Source organism: Diabrotica undecimpunctata, chromosome 6, assembly GCF_040954645.1.
Source record: "Diabrotica undecimpunctata isolate CICGRU chromosome 6, icDiaUnde3, whole genome shotgun sequence".
Lineage (NCBI taxonomy): Eukaryota > Metazoa > Arthropoda > Insecta > Coleoptera > Chrysomelidae > Diabrotica > Diabrotica undecimpunctata.
The window spans coordinates 107,349,544-107,366,500 of record NC_092808.1 but is presented as its reverse complement, the minus strand read 5'-3'; the positions used below and the strand labels follow the sequence as shown (position 1 = coordinate 107,366,500).

At 32.8% G+C, this 16,957-nt stretch overlaps 2 protein-coding genes across 4 annotated transcripts in view; one reads left to right on the top strand and one right to left on the bottom strand.

The window, feature by feature from the left end:
- The window catches only part of sev (receptor protein-tyrosine kinase sevenless), a 231,028-nt gene that overhangs the window by 200,115 nt on the left and 13,956 nt on the right, over positions 1-16,957 (top strand). For all 3 annotated transcript variants that reach the window (XM_072535084.1, XM_072535083.1, XM_072535082.1), the window contains exons 21-24: positions 6,106-6,330; positions 13,281-13,470; positions 13,813-13,924; positions 15,355-15,549. In XM_072535084.1, coding sequence (XP_072391185.1) covers positions 6,106-6,330; positions 13,281-13,470; positions 13,813-13,924; positions 15,355-15,549 — 722 coding nt within the window. The remainder of the gene's footprint in view (positions 1-6,105; positions 6,331-13,280; positions 13,471-13,812; positions 13,925-15,354; positions 15,550-16,957) is intronic.
- Positions 10,577-16,957, bottom strand: part of LOC140443703 (uncharacterized) — a 60,641-nt gene continuing 54,260 nt past the window's right edge. The window contains exon 5 of the mRNA XM_072535086.1: positions 10,577-10,591. The gene's annotated coding sequence lies outside the window, so the exon portion shown is untranslated. The remainder of the gene's footprint in view (positions 10,592-16,957) is intronic.

Sequence of the window (16,957 nt, the reverse complement as noted above, 5' to 3'; positions counted from 1 at the left end):
GTAGTGGAGAGAGGCCAAAACAGTACGGTTCTTATTTTGACCTGGGCATGAGTCACAATAAAGCAGTAGTTTCGTGATTTTCCCACGGTCATCAATTTTTTTCATGAACGATACTAGACATGTGGCTATTTCGTTAGCTCCTCTCTTTCCTTGGCTTTCATTCCAATAATAGCAGTGGCCTTTCCTTGTTGTACTTTCATAGAAAGTAAAGTTATACAATGCCAATTTTCTGGAGTAATAAAGTAGCATACTTTCCCCGTACGGTGTATTTAAAACTTTCTGTAAGTCGAAGGAGACACACAGGATACTTCTATTTTTCTCATGAATTTTTTGGTGATATTCAAATCTCTTCTTACTTTCAACTTTTTCTTTATCATGTTCTTGCTTTTCTACTTCAGTTTCCGGTCTAGGGTTGTTTTCGAAACCAACACACTTGACACATTTATCTTTCTTGGGAATATGAATTCCGATATTGAATTCGTTCGTAAATATTTTTCTAAATAACCTTTCTGACACAACATCTATACCTGTTTCTATTTCTCTTTTCTTATATAGATTATAAAGATTTGTAATATTCTTAAACTCATTCGGCAAATAAAGTTTGGTGGAGTCTGTTCTTGCATAGTGTGACGGCACTGCTGGCAAACTTGTAATGAAGTTTCTTACAGAGTTCAACACTTCTTCTTTTGTTTTATTCGGAGGGATAGTTTTTCCTCGCATGTCCTTTTTTCCCAAACCATAACAAGCAATAGAGAGTGTGTAATATACATATCTTTGTGATACATTCAAAGTAGATAATAAAAACTTCAAACAAACTTGACGTTGTCCTTCACCTTCATTAATAAAATATAGAAATGTATTAGACTTTCTGCTTTCATGTTTTACTCTCTTTCTCTTAACAGATTATTTCTTTGACATCGAAACAAGCCAATCGCGACGTCTTTGTGGAGATAGTGACCAAAAGTAATTAAATATATTCAATCTTCTTTCCTCAGATATATCGTTACAGCGATTAGTGCATTTCTTTGGTTGACATGGATTTGGTCCTATTTCTTTTGCTGGAACTTCTATGCCATTTTTCTTCTTATATTGTTTGCCACTTCGATATAATTGTTGTCTTTCGCTCGCTTTATTAGGCCGATTTTTCTTATATGCTGATTCTCCCACTGTTCCATTTTCAGCAGCAACCGCTTTTGTTTTCTTCTCTTTCCTTTTCAATCTCTTTTTGGCTGCTGTTTCCTCTGTACTATCTTCTTCCTCAGACGAACCTTCCCAAGAACTTGAATCGCAGTCGTACTCTAAAATTCTTTCTTCTTCATCTAAGAAGTCTGTATAGGCCGATTGCAAAACACTTTTACGGCTACGAAAGTTAGCTACCTTGCTAGGTCCAGATGTGGTATCATCAGCTGAAACGTCTCCGGCAATACCACTATACAAGTCTATACCCACGGTTTCTTCAAGAACTGGTGAATTTTGAACATCTTGTACCAATCTTTGATTTATATTGAAGTAATTTTGCTGGTAAACTGGGGTGTCAATATCCAATCATTGATTATTATTGGAGTGGATCTGCATTTCTTGGGAAACTATTGGTAAACATTCATCAGTCAATAGTGAATTTTCAGGAAAAACTTCAGACACAATAGCAGGAGCAACTACTGCAGATGCATTGTTTTGAATTGGTTGTAAATCTGTATAAATTGGCGACGCCTGATAAATAAGTTCAGAGGAACAATCAGGTACAGGTTGGCTTTGTTCTAAATAATCCATAGAAGTGCGGCTGCAAGTATTTAAATTATGTTGTTCAATCACATTGAAAGAACCAGCAGCGTGATATAAACCCGTGACCTTCTGAATTACCTTTGTGGATGAAGAACAGCTTGTTTGAAGATCTATACTGTTCTTTCTGTTTTGAACTATTTTCATAATACGATCTGCTCGCGACATTTTTATCTGCAAAAAAAATGCTTTGAAAGTAAAAACAACCTTCTTTAAGTTATTATATTTTTTCAAAATGACACTTATAATATTTCTGAAATAAATGTTCGATACTAAATTTGAATACTATCTGTAAATGAATATTACTGTTTTTTTATTCTTAATATAAATTAGTACTGTCACAAATTTCACTTTTAGTAACAAAAATTCAGAGGATTGGCTCTGAACAGAGTAATGACAAGAAACAAATAAATTATAAAGCATTTTTATATCTTTTATGACACTCTCAAATTTAGCTGCTGTAAATCTTTCAATATTTTAAACTTTAGTATGAGAATACTATGTATAAAAATTAAATGTTTTTATTGCCAAGACTGAAATGCTCTTGAGCACCAAATAAGGAAGAAATGTGTCTAAGAGATTTATAATAAAACATTTCCCATTTGCCGCGAACATTTTGGCTCACATTGTGTACCTACCATAAAATAGAGTTTCTGTAGGTAAAGTATGAATTGAAACAATTGTTATTTACTTATCAGACTTATGTTATTAATATTTTATAAGCGTTTTTTGCAAAATATTAATAAACCATGTCTTTACTTCTGTGTTGAGGTTATGTTTGAAATTTTAAAAATAATAGGTATAATAAGATTAATAATAAAAATCTAACCACAGAATATTTATAATTAAAACGAAACACTTACCTTCATGAACGAAAAAAATGTATTTATTACACCATACATAAACTGACAGAGAAAAACTAGTTGTTTACAAGCCGAATAATGCAAGACTGGCCAAAAGTATCCGTTAGAACGTTAACATTGCATATTTTGTATCATGAAAACAAAGTGTAAATTGTTTAAAATGCTTTTTATCTTTGGAAGGACCGTCTTCGAAGTAGATAATGTAGCACGTGTGATATTATTTTAAACAGACAAAATGTATAATACGCCATCTGTACCCGTAACTGCCGTAAACAAAATTGTTTTAAGCACCACTATGCAATATATATTCTGCCATATGAAATGACTAACACGGCTTTAAGGCTCTAATACCTGAAAGTAAAATTGACTTATTTGCTAAAAGTAAACTTGTTAGGTGTGTTATACGACAGATAACATATTTTTGGACTAAAATTTGGAGCATAAGACACAGTTGCTTTCAAAACCATCCTAAAAATAAAATGTTTAATACGCCAAAAAAGTAGTTCAAACAGCCTAAATTCCCTTTGTACATACATAGAAAAATTCACTGAATCTTATGGTGTATAAAGTCTATTTTGCAAAAAGTGGCGTATTATACATTTTACCTTTCAAGCGTCGATATGTTTTACGGTAAGGTACAATTGCACTGTTGAAATGTATAAGATTGACAGAACTATTATTGCGGCGCAATTTGTTGAGAGCGGATTTGGATTTGCTGAGAGCTTCTTCGCATGCCCACGATACACTTACACCGCATGCCGAATTCCACCAAGGGACCGTTTTGCGGGTGAGGGATGATGTTTTTTTCGTCAGCCTTTAAAGTAATACAGCGGGTTATTTGTTTAAGGGCAATATTTTTATCTGAATAAAAAATTTTAGTGGAGAGGATGTTTTTGGTTTCAATTGTATATCTTGGCCAGTCAGCAAATTTTAGATTCCAATAATTGTGGATAGGATGTTCCTGATTACAGTATGAACAGATTTTAATTTAAAAATGATTGCTATCGTGCAGATCATCGCAAGTATTCCAGGAACGAAAGGGTGCTGATTTAGGGTCGCAGATACTAAGATCTATAGCGGAGAAGGTATTGGATGATAGGTTAAAGTGTTTGTGTGAGGACGTATTTAACAGACCAAAACGAGAAACATTTAAAACGTTTTCGACAATTTTGCATCTTCCAACTGTACGGCTAGATTCCCACATTATTTTATTAATGATATTAATCATTTATCTATAAACATTAAAGTCTCCCGTAAGTATGAATGGTTGGGGAAGCTAAAAAATTAAATTAACCAATTCTTCTTTTTTTAATTTATAGTCTGTAGAAATATATAGACTACATACAGTAAGCTTGGTTGGACACCATGCAGGAATTGCTACAGCTTCAAGGTCAGTGGTAAGAGGAAGAAGAGAGGAGTATATATCGCTTGAAACAAATATCGATGCACCACCACTGGCTCTAGAATAGTTAGTACGTGTGCGATGATACTCTTTAAAAATTTTTAGGCGACTACAATGGATTATTTTAAAATTAGTCTCTTGAAAACAGATAAAGTCAGGATTGTAGATTGAAATAAGTTTTTTTATTTCTTCTATGCGAGGATAGAATCCATCGCAGTTCCTTTGGAGAATCGTGAACGCTTTATTTATAAGAAAAAATTAAATGATGTAGTGGAATTAAAAAGATATAAGGAGGACTCAGTAGAGTAGCATTCGTCGGTAGTAAGATCTCCAGAAAATGTGTAAGTGTTGTGGTCCAGTTTGCAGTTGTTCGTTAGAAGCGTTATAGAGCTTATTTAAATCTTGTAGAAAAGAGGAAATGCCTGTAGTAAACTTGTACGCTTCCACTAAAGGGTCAGAAATACCGAAAGTGTTCTCAAGAAAAGCAATTAGTTGAGTTTCTTGAAGGGAGAAAGAGGTGTCAGCTTCAGAATATAAAGTTTGAATGGTAGAGCGAGTTATGTTGCTTATTATTTGATTTTCAGCTACTTGTGATTTGGACTTTTTAGTTTTCAGTTTGGATTGCTTTTGAAAATTTGTGATGTAATGGCTTCAGAGGGGCTAGAGTATTTGGATCAGGAAAACTAAGGTTTTCTAGTAAGATAAGGGGTGAAGTTTCCAGGTAGATATCACTGAAGTGAGGTCTTTTATCACAACGTTTCGGTGACTGTGCAGATATTGAGTTGGTAGGATGGTTCTGAGAGTCATCAGTAAAATGTTGCACATTGTTATCGATACTATCAATGTGAGGAATGTATGAGATATGATCCATAGATTTGATCAAAAAATTTCATACGAAAGCTACACTTTTCACCTTTAAAACCCATTTTAATTTTTGTTGATAGGACAGTCTGGTCAAAAAATATCGAATTTTTACTGTTGAGATGATCGAAATTTTATTTAAAAAACTGCTTTAGCAATAATGGTTAAATTAACAATTACTGTAATAATTAACAGATACTACTTTATCGAAAATTAACAAAAGAAATGTCTCTGCAATATTGTTCTCAATACACAAGGTTAACTTTCAATGCTGAAATGTAACTAATATTACGAAATGTTCCTAATTTTGTTCATCAAAAAATCAGTAGCTACTCCTTCCTTTGTTCTGCTTACAAGCAGCTTGGAATCTAGCTCAAACGTCCTAACGATCCTTTCGATCTCTTTTGGCTACCAGAAATCTCCTTGTCTATGATTCTCCCGATGAATAATAACTGGTTTATACTTAGAATAACTACTGCAAAAACTTAAACTGCAAGTTCTCCACCAGAGTACCAGAACTGCTACCACTTTATAACTTTTATTTACTACCAGCACCAACTACCAGCACTCAATCACTTCACAGGATTTGATGTTCTTCTTTCTAAGGTCAGCAACCGATAACCACCTTCTCCTCCTTCCAAAATCCATACAACATCCAAAATAGTCTTCTACTCTCCACTCTCTTTTTAACCAATCATCTTTCGTATTTCAAAACAAACCAAAATTTTCAATTTCTTAAAATTGCCTGTACTTTCCAATTTTGTGTTCGATAAACAAAACAATGTACCTCTATTATTAGCTTTTTACCATATTCCCCAGAGGTTTTTAAAAACCCGATGCGAAAAACCATAGGCACCGTTATGGCTTTCCTGTTTACTCAAACTACGAAGAAATCACTAAAACTACCAAATTTAAACATTCACCATATAAGTCCAGAATAAATTCATATCACGTGTAGCATACATACAACAAAAACCACATGTAATTGTTATTCTTTTCTCTACATGTAGAAATAACAATTTTTTTATAATATTGGCTTATTCATCCTTTTCTACTTTTAACCCTCTGCATTTTCGGATCATAACAATATATATAATATGAATCAAAGTAGAAGCAGTGAAGAGAAAGATATTTAAGTACTTAGTAGAGTAGTAAAATAGTTGTTAGAAGTAAGCATCAGTAATATTTTTTTCTTTTTAGATACCTCTTGGATCATAAGCGGACTTAATGAAAAGAATAAATATGCATTCAGAGTTTCTTCACTGAACGTATATGGTTGGAGTAACGTTAGTGAAGAAAGTAATGAATTTGATTTGACAGAAGCAGCACGAATGGCAGAAAAGCAAAGCCCTATGAATTTAATTCTTATTGCCACACTCGTTCCTGGATTAATATGTCTTCTTTTCGTTTTAATTTTTGTATGCTGTGAGTATATTTCTAAAATATTATTTAAAAAAAGTATATCAACACCATTTAGACAAAACCTTTATTCGCTACTTTACTTTCATAACATTACAATGTAACTCATGAACTAAGTAGGTACCTAACTACATAATTACGAACGAAAACTATTAAAAATTAAACACTATTTAGACAAAATTTTATTCACCATTTTACTTTTATAACATTACAATATACTTAACTTATGAACTAAGTACCTACATAATTATGAACGAAAACTATTAAAAGTTATTAAACACTATTTAGACAAAACTTTTATTCGCCATTTTACTTTTATATCATTATAATACACTTAACTCATGAATTGAACCTAGATAATTATGAACGAATATTAAAGATTTAGAATTCCAAAGAGTTCATCAAAATATTTTAAGAAAACATTTGTTTAGAATGTTTAAGAGTTTAGCAATATAAATATTTAAATAAATTAGGTATCCTTTTGATTTTTGTGCCGTAGAAGGTGGCAAGTAATTAAAGATGTTAAGGATTGAAGTTTTATAATTGCATCTGCTTTCTGAGACTCAACTTTCTTCTCTTCAGAAATAATATTCTGTGAGGAATCGAGAAGTTTAGGATCATCGATATTAAAGGCTTCTGATGTGTTGTGCTGATCCATATTATTGTGTTCCATCAGTTTACGATCATTAATTTTGGTTAAAAGGTTTTCCAATAATCCCTTAATATCATCTGGTCGACTTGTCATTTTCTTTATTGTTTTTATAGTTTAGTAAGTGTTCAATTATTTGTTATTATTGAACGCTGAACGAGAATTACAATTAATTAAAAAATTGTAGTTAATAGAGATCTTGTAATGTACTATGAACTTGTAAGGACTTAAGGACGTGTACAATATTATTGTCAATTGTCAAACATAACCTCTATTTGAAATTTACAGAATACTATTACTATGATGTTACTCTGTGTCTGTCGACTTGTTTTGCTCTTTGTTACTCTGTGTCTGTCGATATTTATTTATTTAACATTAATAGGAGAACATAAAAATGAGGGGTTTGAATACACAGTAGTAGAACTATTTTAATTTATATTTTTTATATTTCATTTCTATAAAATTAAAACAAAAACGAATATAATATTAATTTTTAAAATATCAATACGAAACATAAAATCTAAAATTAAACACAATTAGTCACATAAAATTTGGTAATAATCTTAATTTTCTTCGCATAAAAATATCGCCATATAAATAATCAGCTGATGGGAAACGCCATATAGGAATTTTTTTTCAATAATTTTACTTATGTAAACATTTTTCAACTTTAATGCAAAATATATTTGCCGTAATTAGCTTAATATCTTTCTTATCACATCCCACCCATCCATCCATGTAATGGATGGCACTATCACAAAATAAATAACAATCAGAATGCCCACTCTTAGATGCCACCTTTGAAGTGTCAGCACGCGATTGCCATATTTTAAACGGAAACAGAACTCGGATTGAGAAATTTGTGACAAGCTATGACAAAACCCTACATTTTTTTATACATCCTTGTCAAAATTGTCCACTTTTATTAAAGTTGCATACTTGAGTACGACTATTTTCTACTTTAAAATATATAAATCGTAGTTTTAATAATCAATTTAATATTAACATAAAAAAACAGTGAAAAATTTCATTGAACAACTCTTTCAGTAAGCTTCTTCAAAGATTTCGATCTACCTGCTGTTGTTTTCCGATGTGTTTTCCATGAACTTGTTTTTAGGAAGTTTTTGGCATACCCATCTACTTCGTCCTCCCATCTCCGCTTTGTTCTTCCAACAGGTCGTTTTCCTTGCATTTTCTTGCCTGAATCATAGGCTTCCTTAAATTCTACAAAGATATTGCAAACGTAATGTCATGTTACCACGCTTCTGCTATTAATTGTTTGACTGTAAAGAGTTGGTCGACGGTAGATTTATTTTGCCTAAACCCTACTTGATATTCCGCGACAATTTTTTCAGTGAGAGGTTGAAGTCTTCACATAAGAATATTTGTAAATATTTTATATCCCGAACAAAGTAATTTGTCTTCTTTTTATGAATAGAGCAGTTTTTTAAAATTCTTTCCTCTTTGCTTGTATAACTCTGTAGGTAGTTTATCTATTGCTTTATTGCTTTTTTGTATTGAAATTGTAATTCTAACCTCCTCTAATCTTGAAGGTCTAATTTAATTAGTTCATTTTCTTCTTCATCTTCCATCAGTTTTTCACTACAAAGACTACTTTGAATTCCTTATTTCCTTCATATTTACCACCATATAGAATAGTATGTGTTTTTATACCTGTGATACTTTTCCCAACCTGTACTACAGTGATTCCGATTGTATATCTTTTCAGCTCGTTTAAAAGAATCGTCTGTTCTCCTGGTTTATTAGGAGTTGTCCATTCCTATTATGTTAGGAAAATAATATTAAGACATTAACTTAAACAATAGACCTGTTTAAATACTAGACTAATTTTACTTAACATATGCAAATGCGTACTCTTCTTAAGAGTATGCATTAGTAAGCATACGGAGTATGCACTGACAAAAAGTAGTCAAAATTATGTAATATTGATACCAAACAGTGTGACAAAGTTCGCATCTATACATTTTTCTGATACATTCCGCGTGGGGCCATAAATTGCAATTTTGGCACATGATCCAGCCTTCTCGGAACTTGGATGTCGAATACAGACTATTGAAGTATATATGGATGGATGTCTTCATCGACGGAATATTCTTCATCCGAAGTGTTTAATTCTGTCATCACATTCCTATTCGCTTTTCTTTTCGAGATGTTATGATTTTTGAGGGCATTTTCAAAATGTGTAGAAGTCATTATTGCTTGCTCTCTTTTTTCTTTACTCTAAACCTTTTGGATTAAGTAGAAGGAAATTTGCTGATATATCACTTGTGGTTTTAGGTAAGTTTTTAATTGGCAGTTCATTCTTCTTTATTTTTGGTGGGGTGTTGCGTCCCTATTCTAATAATTCTTCCTCTCAAATATTAGCTTAGCATTTTTCCCAAATCAGATTCGTGTGAGATCATTGAACTTACTATATCCCTCTCAGTAACTGCTTCAGGCATAAAGTGTTTATTCAAAAAAACTGAGTTGATTCTTGTGAAAGGAACTTTTTTAAGGAAGTCTAAAAATTCACATCAAAGGGTTTTAGTTTATGGCTACCATAAGACGATAAACACAACAAAATCATGCCTTTTGCTCGGCAGTATTTAATTGCTAGCAAAGTACTATGTGATATGTTTGTCAAGTAGAAACACATTTTTCTTTTCAGAGAATGGATTGACATATTTTTAAGTGCTTTTAACAGATCCGAATTTATTAAACCTGACTAAGATATCATTCCCAAAGTGCTCTGTCACAAAATTCAGGTTTGTACCTTTTAGGTGGAAATATGAGACCAGGTGGAACTTTGTAACTCACCACACTAACACAGCGCTAATTGTCCTCGCTCTTGGGGAAAAACGTTCGATACCAGCCGTTTCCGTTTTGGAAGCTTGTTGGGAATAGTTGATACATTTGTTTCATCCATATTAAAGATGCCACTGGCAGAGAGTGCGAGCTTCTTTCAAATTGATCCCTAGCGCCGGAGAAAATATCTAGACATTTTTAAATATCTGCAGGCTCAGGTCGACTTAGCCTGAATAAAATAAGTAGGTACCTTGGGTAAAACCAGGGGTAATAGTAGGTGATTGAAGCAAAGGTCTACCTGTTACCTTCTTTGTATACCGTAGACCAAAGAGATAGCAGAGTTCCCAGCTATAATCCTAAAGCTGCACTAGCAGTAAAAAGGGAGACTATTACTATTATAAAACTTATTCAGTTTTACCCTGTTAAAGCCAATAGCTCTCCTTAACATGCTTTTTTCTGTCTGCCGTAAACTTCCGAATTTTTTTTGTAGGAAGTCAAAAATTTCTTACCCATTTATCACCTGTCATCTCCTTATTTTTGTTAAATTGGTAAGAAATATTATTCTGTTTAACATATTGGAACACGACAGCTATTAGTTAGTTAGTTGTTTCTTTGTGTTCTTCTGAAGCTATTTTCTTGTGGCACGTTAATACAATTTACTACTTTTAATTTTGAGAATGTCAAAATAAACTAATTTTAAAGTAAAATTATGGCTTATTCCTTGCTGTATATAATTTTGGTACATGTAGCCAAAGATTCCTCGTCCTGCTTCGAAAATATTGATTTAAATCTGCCTAAAGAGGATGACATTACCTGAAATCAAAATTTCGAAATTAATATTTATTACGTATTAAGGATAAGTTTATAAATAACTTGTCATTATTATTATATGATTAGCTTATATATATATATATATATATATATATATATATATATATATATATATATATATATATTAGTTGGACAAAGTTGTCCCCCTTTTCGAGCAGGGATGATGTCTGTTTCCTTCATGTTAAATCTTATAACACCGTTCTAGTTTCATAAAAATATTAAAATAGTAATAATATTTCATTGTGTTTAATACATTTATTTAAACATACTTTTTAACAAAGTCTCCAAGAATCTATTTTCTAACAAACGTTCACAAACGTGACAACTGACAAAGAGTCTCCATACATTGTGCCTAGAGCCCCGTGACCGTAATCATAACCTACTGATATGACATCTTTCCCCTTACATTTGATAGTCCTTAAAACGCACTGGAGCCCTTTTGAGTCTAGCGCTAGTTCTATTTTTAGCATTCATCTGGGAGGTTGAAGGTTCCTCTACTCCACAACTCTGATTCCCAGATGAGGAGTTTAATTATCTATCATTATGTGCAAAATCAGTATTCTTCTTAATTTCCGCTTTAACTAGGGAAGGCCTCAAGTGATAACTGTTTCGCCTGACCACTTCTTCATTTTCTTTCTGCACTAAATAAGATCTGGGTGCCTCATCTACTTTTTCCAGAATTTTACCTGGTCTCCATTCTCTACCCTCTCTGACACCTACATTCTCTCCTGGCACTATTTCTCTTCTTACCTTGGTGTTTCTATCATAATAATTTTTATATTCGTTTCTGTTTGCCTCTAGTTTCTCCCACTCTTCCTTTAGATTTATGTCCTTGTGCTTTTTATTTGATGGTAGCTTCGATCTAAGAACTCTGTTAGTCACTAATTGGGCCGGTGTTTTATCTGTTCCATTTATTGGAGTATTGCGATACTCCAGGAGCGCCATATCTAAGTCGTCACACTTTCTAAGCATGTTTTTTGCAATTTGAACGGCTCGTTCTGCCTGTCCATTAGACCGTGGATAGCGGGGACTGGACGTTACAAACCGAAAATCTCAGTCCTTAGCAAATTGCTGACAATGCCACGAATTATAAGGCATGTTATCTGATATGACTTCGTAGGGTATTCCGTGTGTTGAACAAATTTTCTTTAATTCCTTGATGACCTGACCACCTGAGAAGTTTTTGAATTAATTTTCACTATATCGAGCCATTTAGAAAAATAATCGATCAGAACTAGATATCACTGTCCACCGTAGTCTAATATATCACTTGCTACCTTTTCAAAAGGTGCTTGAGGCAACTCTCTAAGTAATAGTGGTTTTTTAGCATTATACCTTTTAAATATCTCACACTTGCTACAATTTCTTACCCAGTCTTCTATACTTTTGTTCATTTGTGGCCAATGTAATATCTGTCTTGCTCTCTGTTGAGTTTTCTGAATGCCAAAATGACTCGAATGCAATAATCTTAGCATGCTCTCTCTCAATATTTTTGGGACTATAACTCTGTCTTTGTAAAATATTAGTCCATCAAGTAAATATAGTTCATTTCTTATATAATAATAATACCTAATTGAATCGCTTACTAACCTACCATGATAACACACTTTATCAAAATGCCCATATTTACCACACTTTCTACACTTTTTTCCATATGCTGGACACCTCCTTGGTCCATGGACACTCCCACAGTTTCTGCAGTTAAATTCACCTCTAGAAGAACTTGCACCCCTGACTGTTTGGACTGAAGTATGCCCCTGCTTGACTTTACTTCCAATTAGAATCAATTTTCACCTTCTCTAAGCTATTCTGAACTTCTTATATTTGAGCTTGGGATACTTCATGCATTTTACATATTTCAATAGCTTTAGTCAGATCTAAATTAATTGTTTTTAACATGCTTTGTTGTGCATCCTTACTATTGGTGCCTAATACTATTCTATCTCTTACCATTGAAAATGCTTCAACACAAAACTTACAATTTCTTACTTTATTTTTTAAATCTGTTAAAGAGTGGTCAAAAGGCTCTTCTTCTTCTTGAATGCGTTTATAAAACAAATATCTTTCATAAACCACGTTTTTTCTAGGGGTGACATAAGACTCAAATGCTTCCAATACCTTTGCTAGCTTTCCTTGTTGGACCTCTGTTAATTCCAAACTGTTATAAATCTCAATGCCTTCTTCTCCAATTAAATTGAGTAAATATGCTACCTTAACTTCATCACTTTTACCACTTTTTCCTGATGCCATCAGATATATTTCAAAACTTTGCTTAAATCGTTTAAAATTTTCGGCCACATTGCCTTCAAATGATAATGGATTTGGTAACCTTGCTTCCATGATTTTCGTTTAATTTCCACTAGACTGCGCCAAGTATTTCATTGTGTTTAATACATTTATTTAAACATACTTTTTAACAAAGTCTCCAAGAATCTATTTTCTAACAAACGTTCACAAGTAGTGACAACTGACAAAGAGTCTCCATACATTGTGCCTAGAGCCCCGTGACCGTAATCATAACCTACTGATATGACAAAAATTAAACATGATTTTCATGTAAGCGTTTCTACATATTATTTTTTAATAAATATTATACCATTATATACAAGAAGTTCTTACGTTTACGTAATTTTTTTTTTAATATAAATTATTATTATATATTATTTTGTAGTGATTTGTTCCGGAAGAAGAAATAAACAAAAGAAGCTTCAACAAGTTGTGACTTCCGCTCCTAGAATCCCAGATGTGGAACTAGCTACATTGAGAGAGCTACCGAAAAGAGGTGTACATAATACAAATATTTTATATTTTTCTGCTCAACCCACTCCAGAAGAGCTCGGACATTTACCACAAATAAGGAGGTAAAATAGTTTTAATTATATTTTTATTAACTTGATTAGACTTTTTCACTATATATTATCAGATTTCATGATTAACATTGATAGATGTTTTTAGTAACTTTGATTTATCAGTCATGTCATTGTTTAGATTTTTACCTATCTATATAAAAAAATAAACTATTAGACAACTTCCTAGTGGTAGTCGCTTCCACTGTAATATGTGAGTGAGACACATATTTCAGAAGAAAAAATTTAGTCTAACATATTTAAATATATTATGTTTAAAGAAAATACAATTAAATTTAAAGGAATTATATTAAAATATGTAAAATCATTTTACTAATTATATTAATTTTATTCCAGGGAGCAGATTACTTTGACTACATTTTTGGGTAGTGGTGCTTTTGGCGAAGTATTCGAAGGCAGAGCTAAAGGAATAAATAATTCTGTTACAGAAACCAGAGTTGCTGTAAAGGTAAGAAAAATAGTCATACATTTTTGTTCCATTCTTAACTATAAGAATGTGCTTTCTTTTAGATATAAGAATGTGCTTTCTTTTTTATTTTGATATTGTTCTTAATTTTATTTAGCGAATGGCATACAAATAAGAACACATAATTGAACTAATTTATCAATGTAATGTAAAACATTTTCAGTCACATTTAGAAAATTATCAATAACTCCACGGAACGCATTCAAAGGCATTCTTTAATAATGTGTCGAACAGTCTGTCGTTGCGCACCACAGTCACACGCAGGAGTAAGGGCTTTTCCCCATCTTTGTAAGATGTCCGCACAGCAACCTGTTCATTCTTATTCTGTTCAGCGTTATTCATGTATTATGAGGCAGTTCAAAGCCTGGCGGTTTGTGATCAATACGAGCCATTTGGTGCATTTCCTATAGTGAGTTGCTCTACCAGTCTTTTCTCTTGGTGTTGGTTAGACTGAAAAGTTCCTGATGTAAGGACGTGGCCTTTGAACAATGGAGGATATCTGGAGCGTAGTTTCTCTATTTCGATATCAAGCTTGTCATGATGGATGGTTAGTTGGTGGTTAGCCTGAATTTTTCTAGATTATGTGAGAACAGAATGACTACTTCGTAGTTTCGGCGGTGGGATGTGAGTCAGAATGGGAAGCCAGTAGTTGGGTGTTGATCTAATTGTACCTGAGATTATTCACATTGCCTAGTTTAATTGGGTGTCAACAATCTTTATTTGTTTGCTTTTAAGCCATCGCGAGGAAGGATATTCAGTTGTCGAATAGATAAGTCCGAGAGCAGATGATCTGAGCACGAAGGTTAAAGAACTCCATGTGGTGCCACATTACTTTTGGATTATATTATTTCGCGTTTTTAGATTTGCTGCCGTTATTTGTGTTCTTGAAAGCGCAAAGTTCTGTCAAGAGTTACTCTAAGATATATTGCTGTAAAGTTGAGAATCCGTAGTTTGTTGTCAAAGTGAATGCAAAGCTTTTTCTTGGCGGGCACTATTTAGATCAAACCAACAAAAGTATTCTCGCAAAATGGCTAAGGTCATCTGTTAGTATTGCTTCTGTAAAATCTATATTATTATGTCTTGCTACAATTACCTAGTAGTCAGCGTAGCCAAATTGTTGCGAAGTTGACCTAGGCAGGTCCGCGATGTATAAATTAAACAGTAACGGTTCCAGCACAGATCCCTGTGACAGTCCATTGCTGAGCTTCATTTGGACACTTTTTAAATTGCTCATTGTAACATAAAAGGGTCTATCGGTGAGCATGCTATCAATAAGTTTTATTTTTTTTTTTTTGTATATTGCAAATTTTGTTGTATTATTTTTATAAAATTATAATTATTTAATAGCAGGAGTCTGCAGATAATTTGAAATATTATTTTTCACATTTTTTATGTATATAATTTACTTATAGACTTTAAAGAAAGGAGCATCAGAACAGGAAAAGTGCGAGTTTCTGCAAGAAGCGCAACTGATGAGTCACTTTAAACATGAGCATATTCTCGAACTTCTTGGAGTATGTTTGGATAACGATCCACATTTTATTATCATGGAACTGATGGAAGGTGGAGACTTGCTTACTTATTTACGGGATTCTCGAAATCCATCGGTAAGTAAAATAATAATTTACAATAATAATATTTACTTATTATGTTCAAGTAGCAGTTCAACAAAACTTCATATTTTTGACACTACAATATAAATATAGATATAGAATACCAAAAACAAAAACACAGTAAGAAAAGGAAAAAAAGAGATTTGGAATTCAGTGAATCACTTAATTAGTCGTAGTCTCTATAAAATTATAGAGCCTACGACAGAAATTTCTGGAAAAAGAAAGAAGTCTAAGGGGAAAGAAAAGAACTTAGGAGAGTACGAGACAAAACATAACCAAATAAATACAAATATAATAGAAATACCGAGGTGTTGGAAGAATATTATGAAGACAAATATATGATCAAAGAAACTAAAGAAGCATGACACGGGAAACCATAGTACAGATATACTCGGTTCGCCGATCCCACTGCCAACTGTCTAGTAAATTAACTAATTTAGTAACAAAATAAAGTAACAAAATAGTTGTTTATAGATAAGTATTTACAAATGGAAAATTTAATGAAAATGGATGAATATAAATTCCCATTATTTATGATTGTTATTCTGTTTTTCAATGAAGGAAGTCTGCAACAGTAACTTTATGTGAGCTAATAATAGTGAGGTATAGGAATTTTTGTGTTGTGTGTATCCGACAATGAATCTGTCAAAATATTCTCGAGCTAAGCCAACGTACTATAACAGCAAACGAAAACCGAATGGAAGAAATAAGATTTGAAGAACTAGAAGAAGCAATAAAGAGAATAAAAGTAGGAAAAACCCGCGGATTGGATAAAATTGTTCACGAAATGATAAAATGAATAGTGTCAGTAGTGTCCAAACTTTCTTCTTCTTCAGGTGCCATCTCCGCTACGGAGGTTGACAATCATCATAGCTATTTTAATTTTTGAGGCAGTAGCTCTAAATAGTTGTTTTGAGCTGCATCCAAACCATTCTCTCAGGTTCGTAAGCCATGAAATTCCAATGCTTCTTCTGCCATCTATCTTTCCTTGCATTATAAGTCGCAGGATGCCATACTTCTTGCCCCGCATCACATGTCCAAGATACTGTAGCTTTCTTTCTTTAATTGTAAGTTCAACTTCCTTCTCTTTACCTACTCTTCTCAGTACTTTATTGTTCGTAACTCTATCTACCCAGGAAACCTTCATAATTCTTCTTTAGGTCCACATTTCAAAGGCGTTAAGTCGTCTCATTGTGTCTAGATTTAACGTCCATGATTCCACTCCATAGTATAGTACACTATATACGTAACAATTTGTTAGGCGTACTTTAAGAGCTAATGTTAAGTATTTGCCACATAGGACCTTTTTCATTTTCATAAAATTAGAACGTGCTTTTTCGATTCTGACTTTGATTTCTGCAGTGAAGTCATTATTTTCTGTTATAGGTGTTCCTAGGTAAGT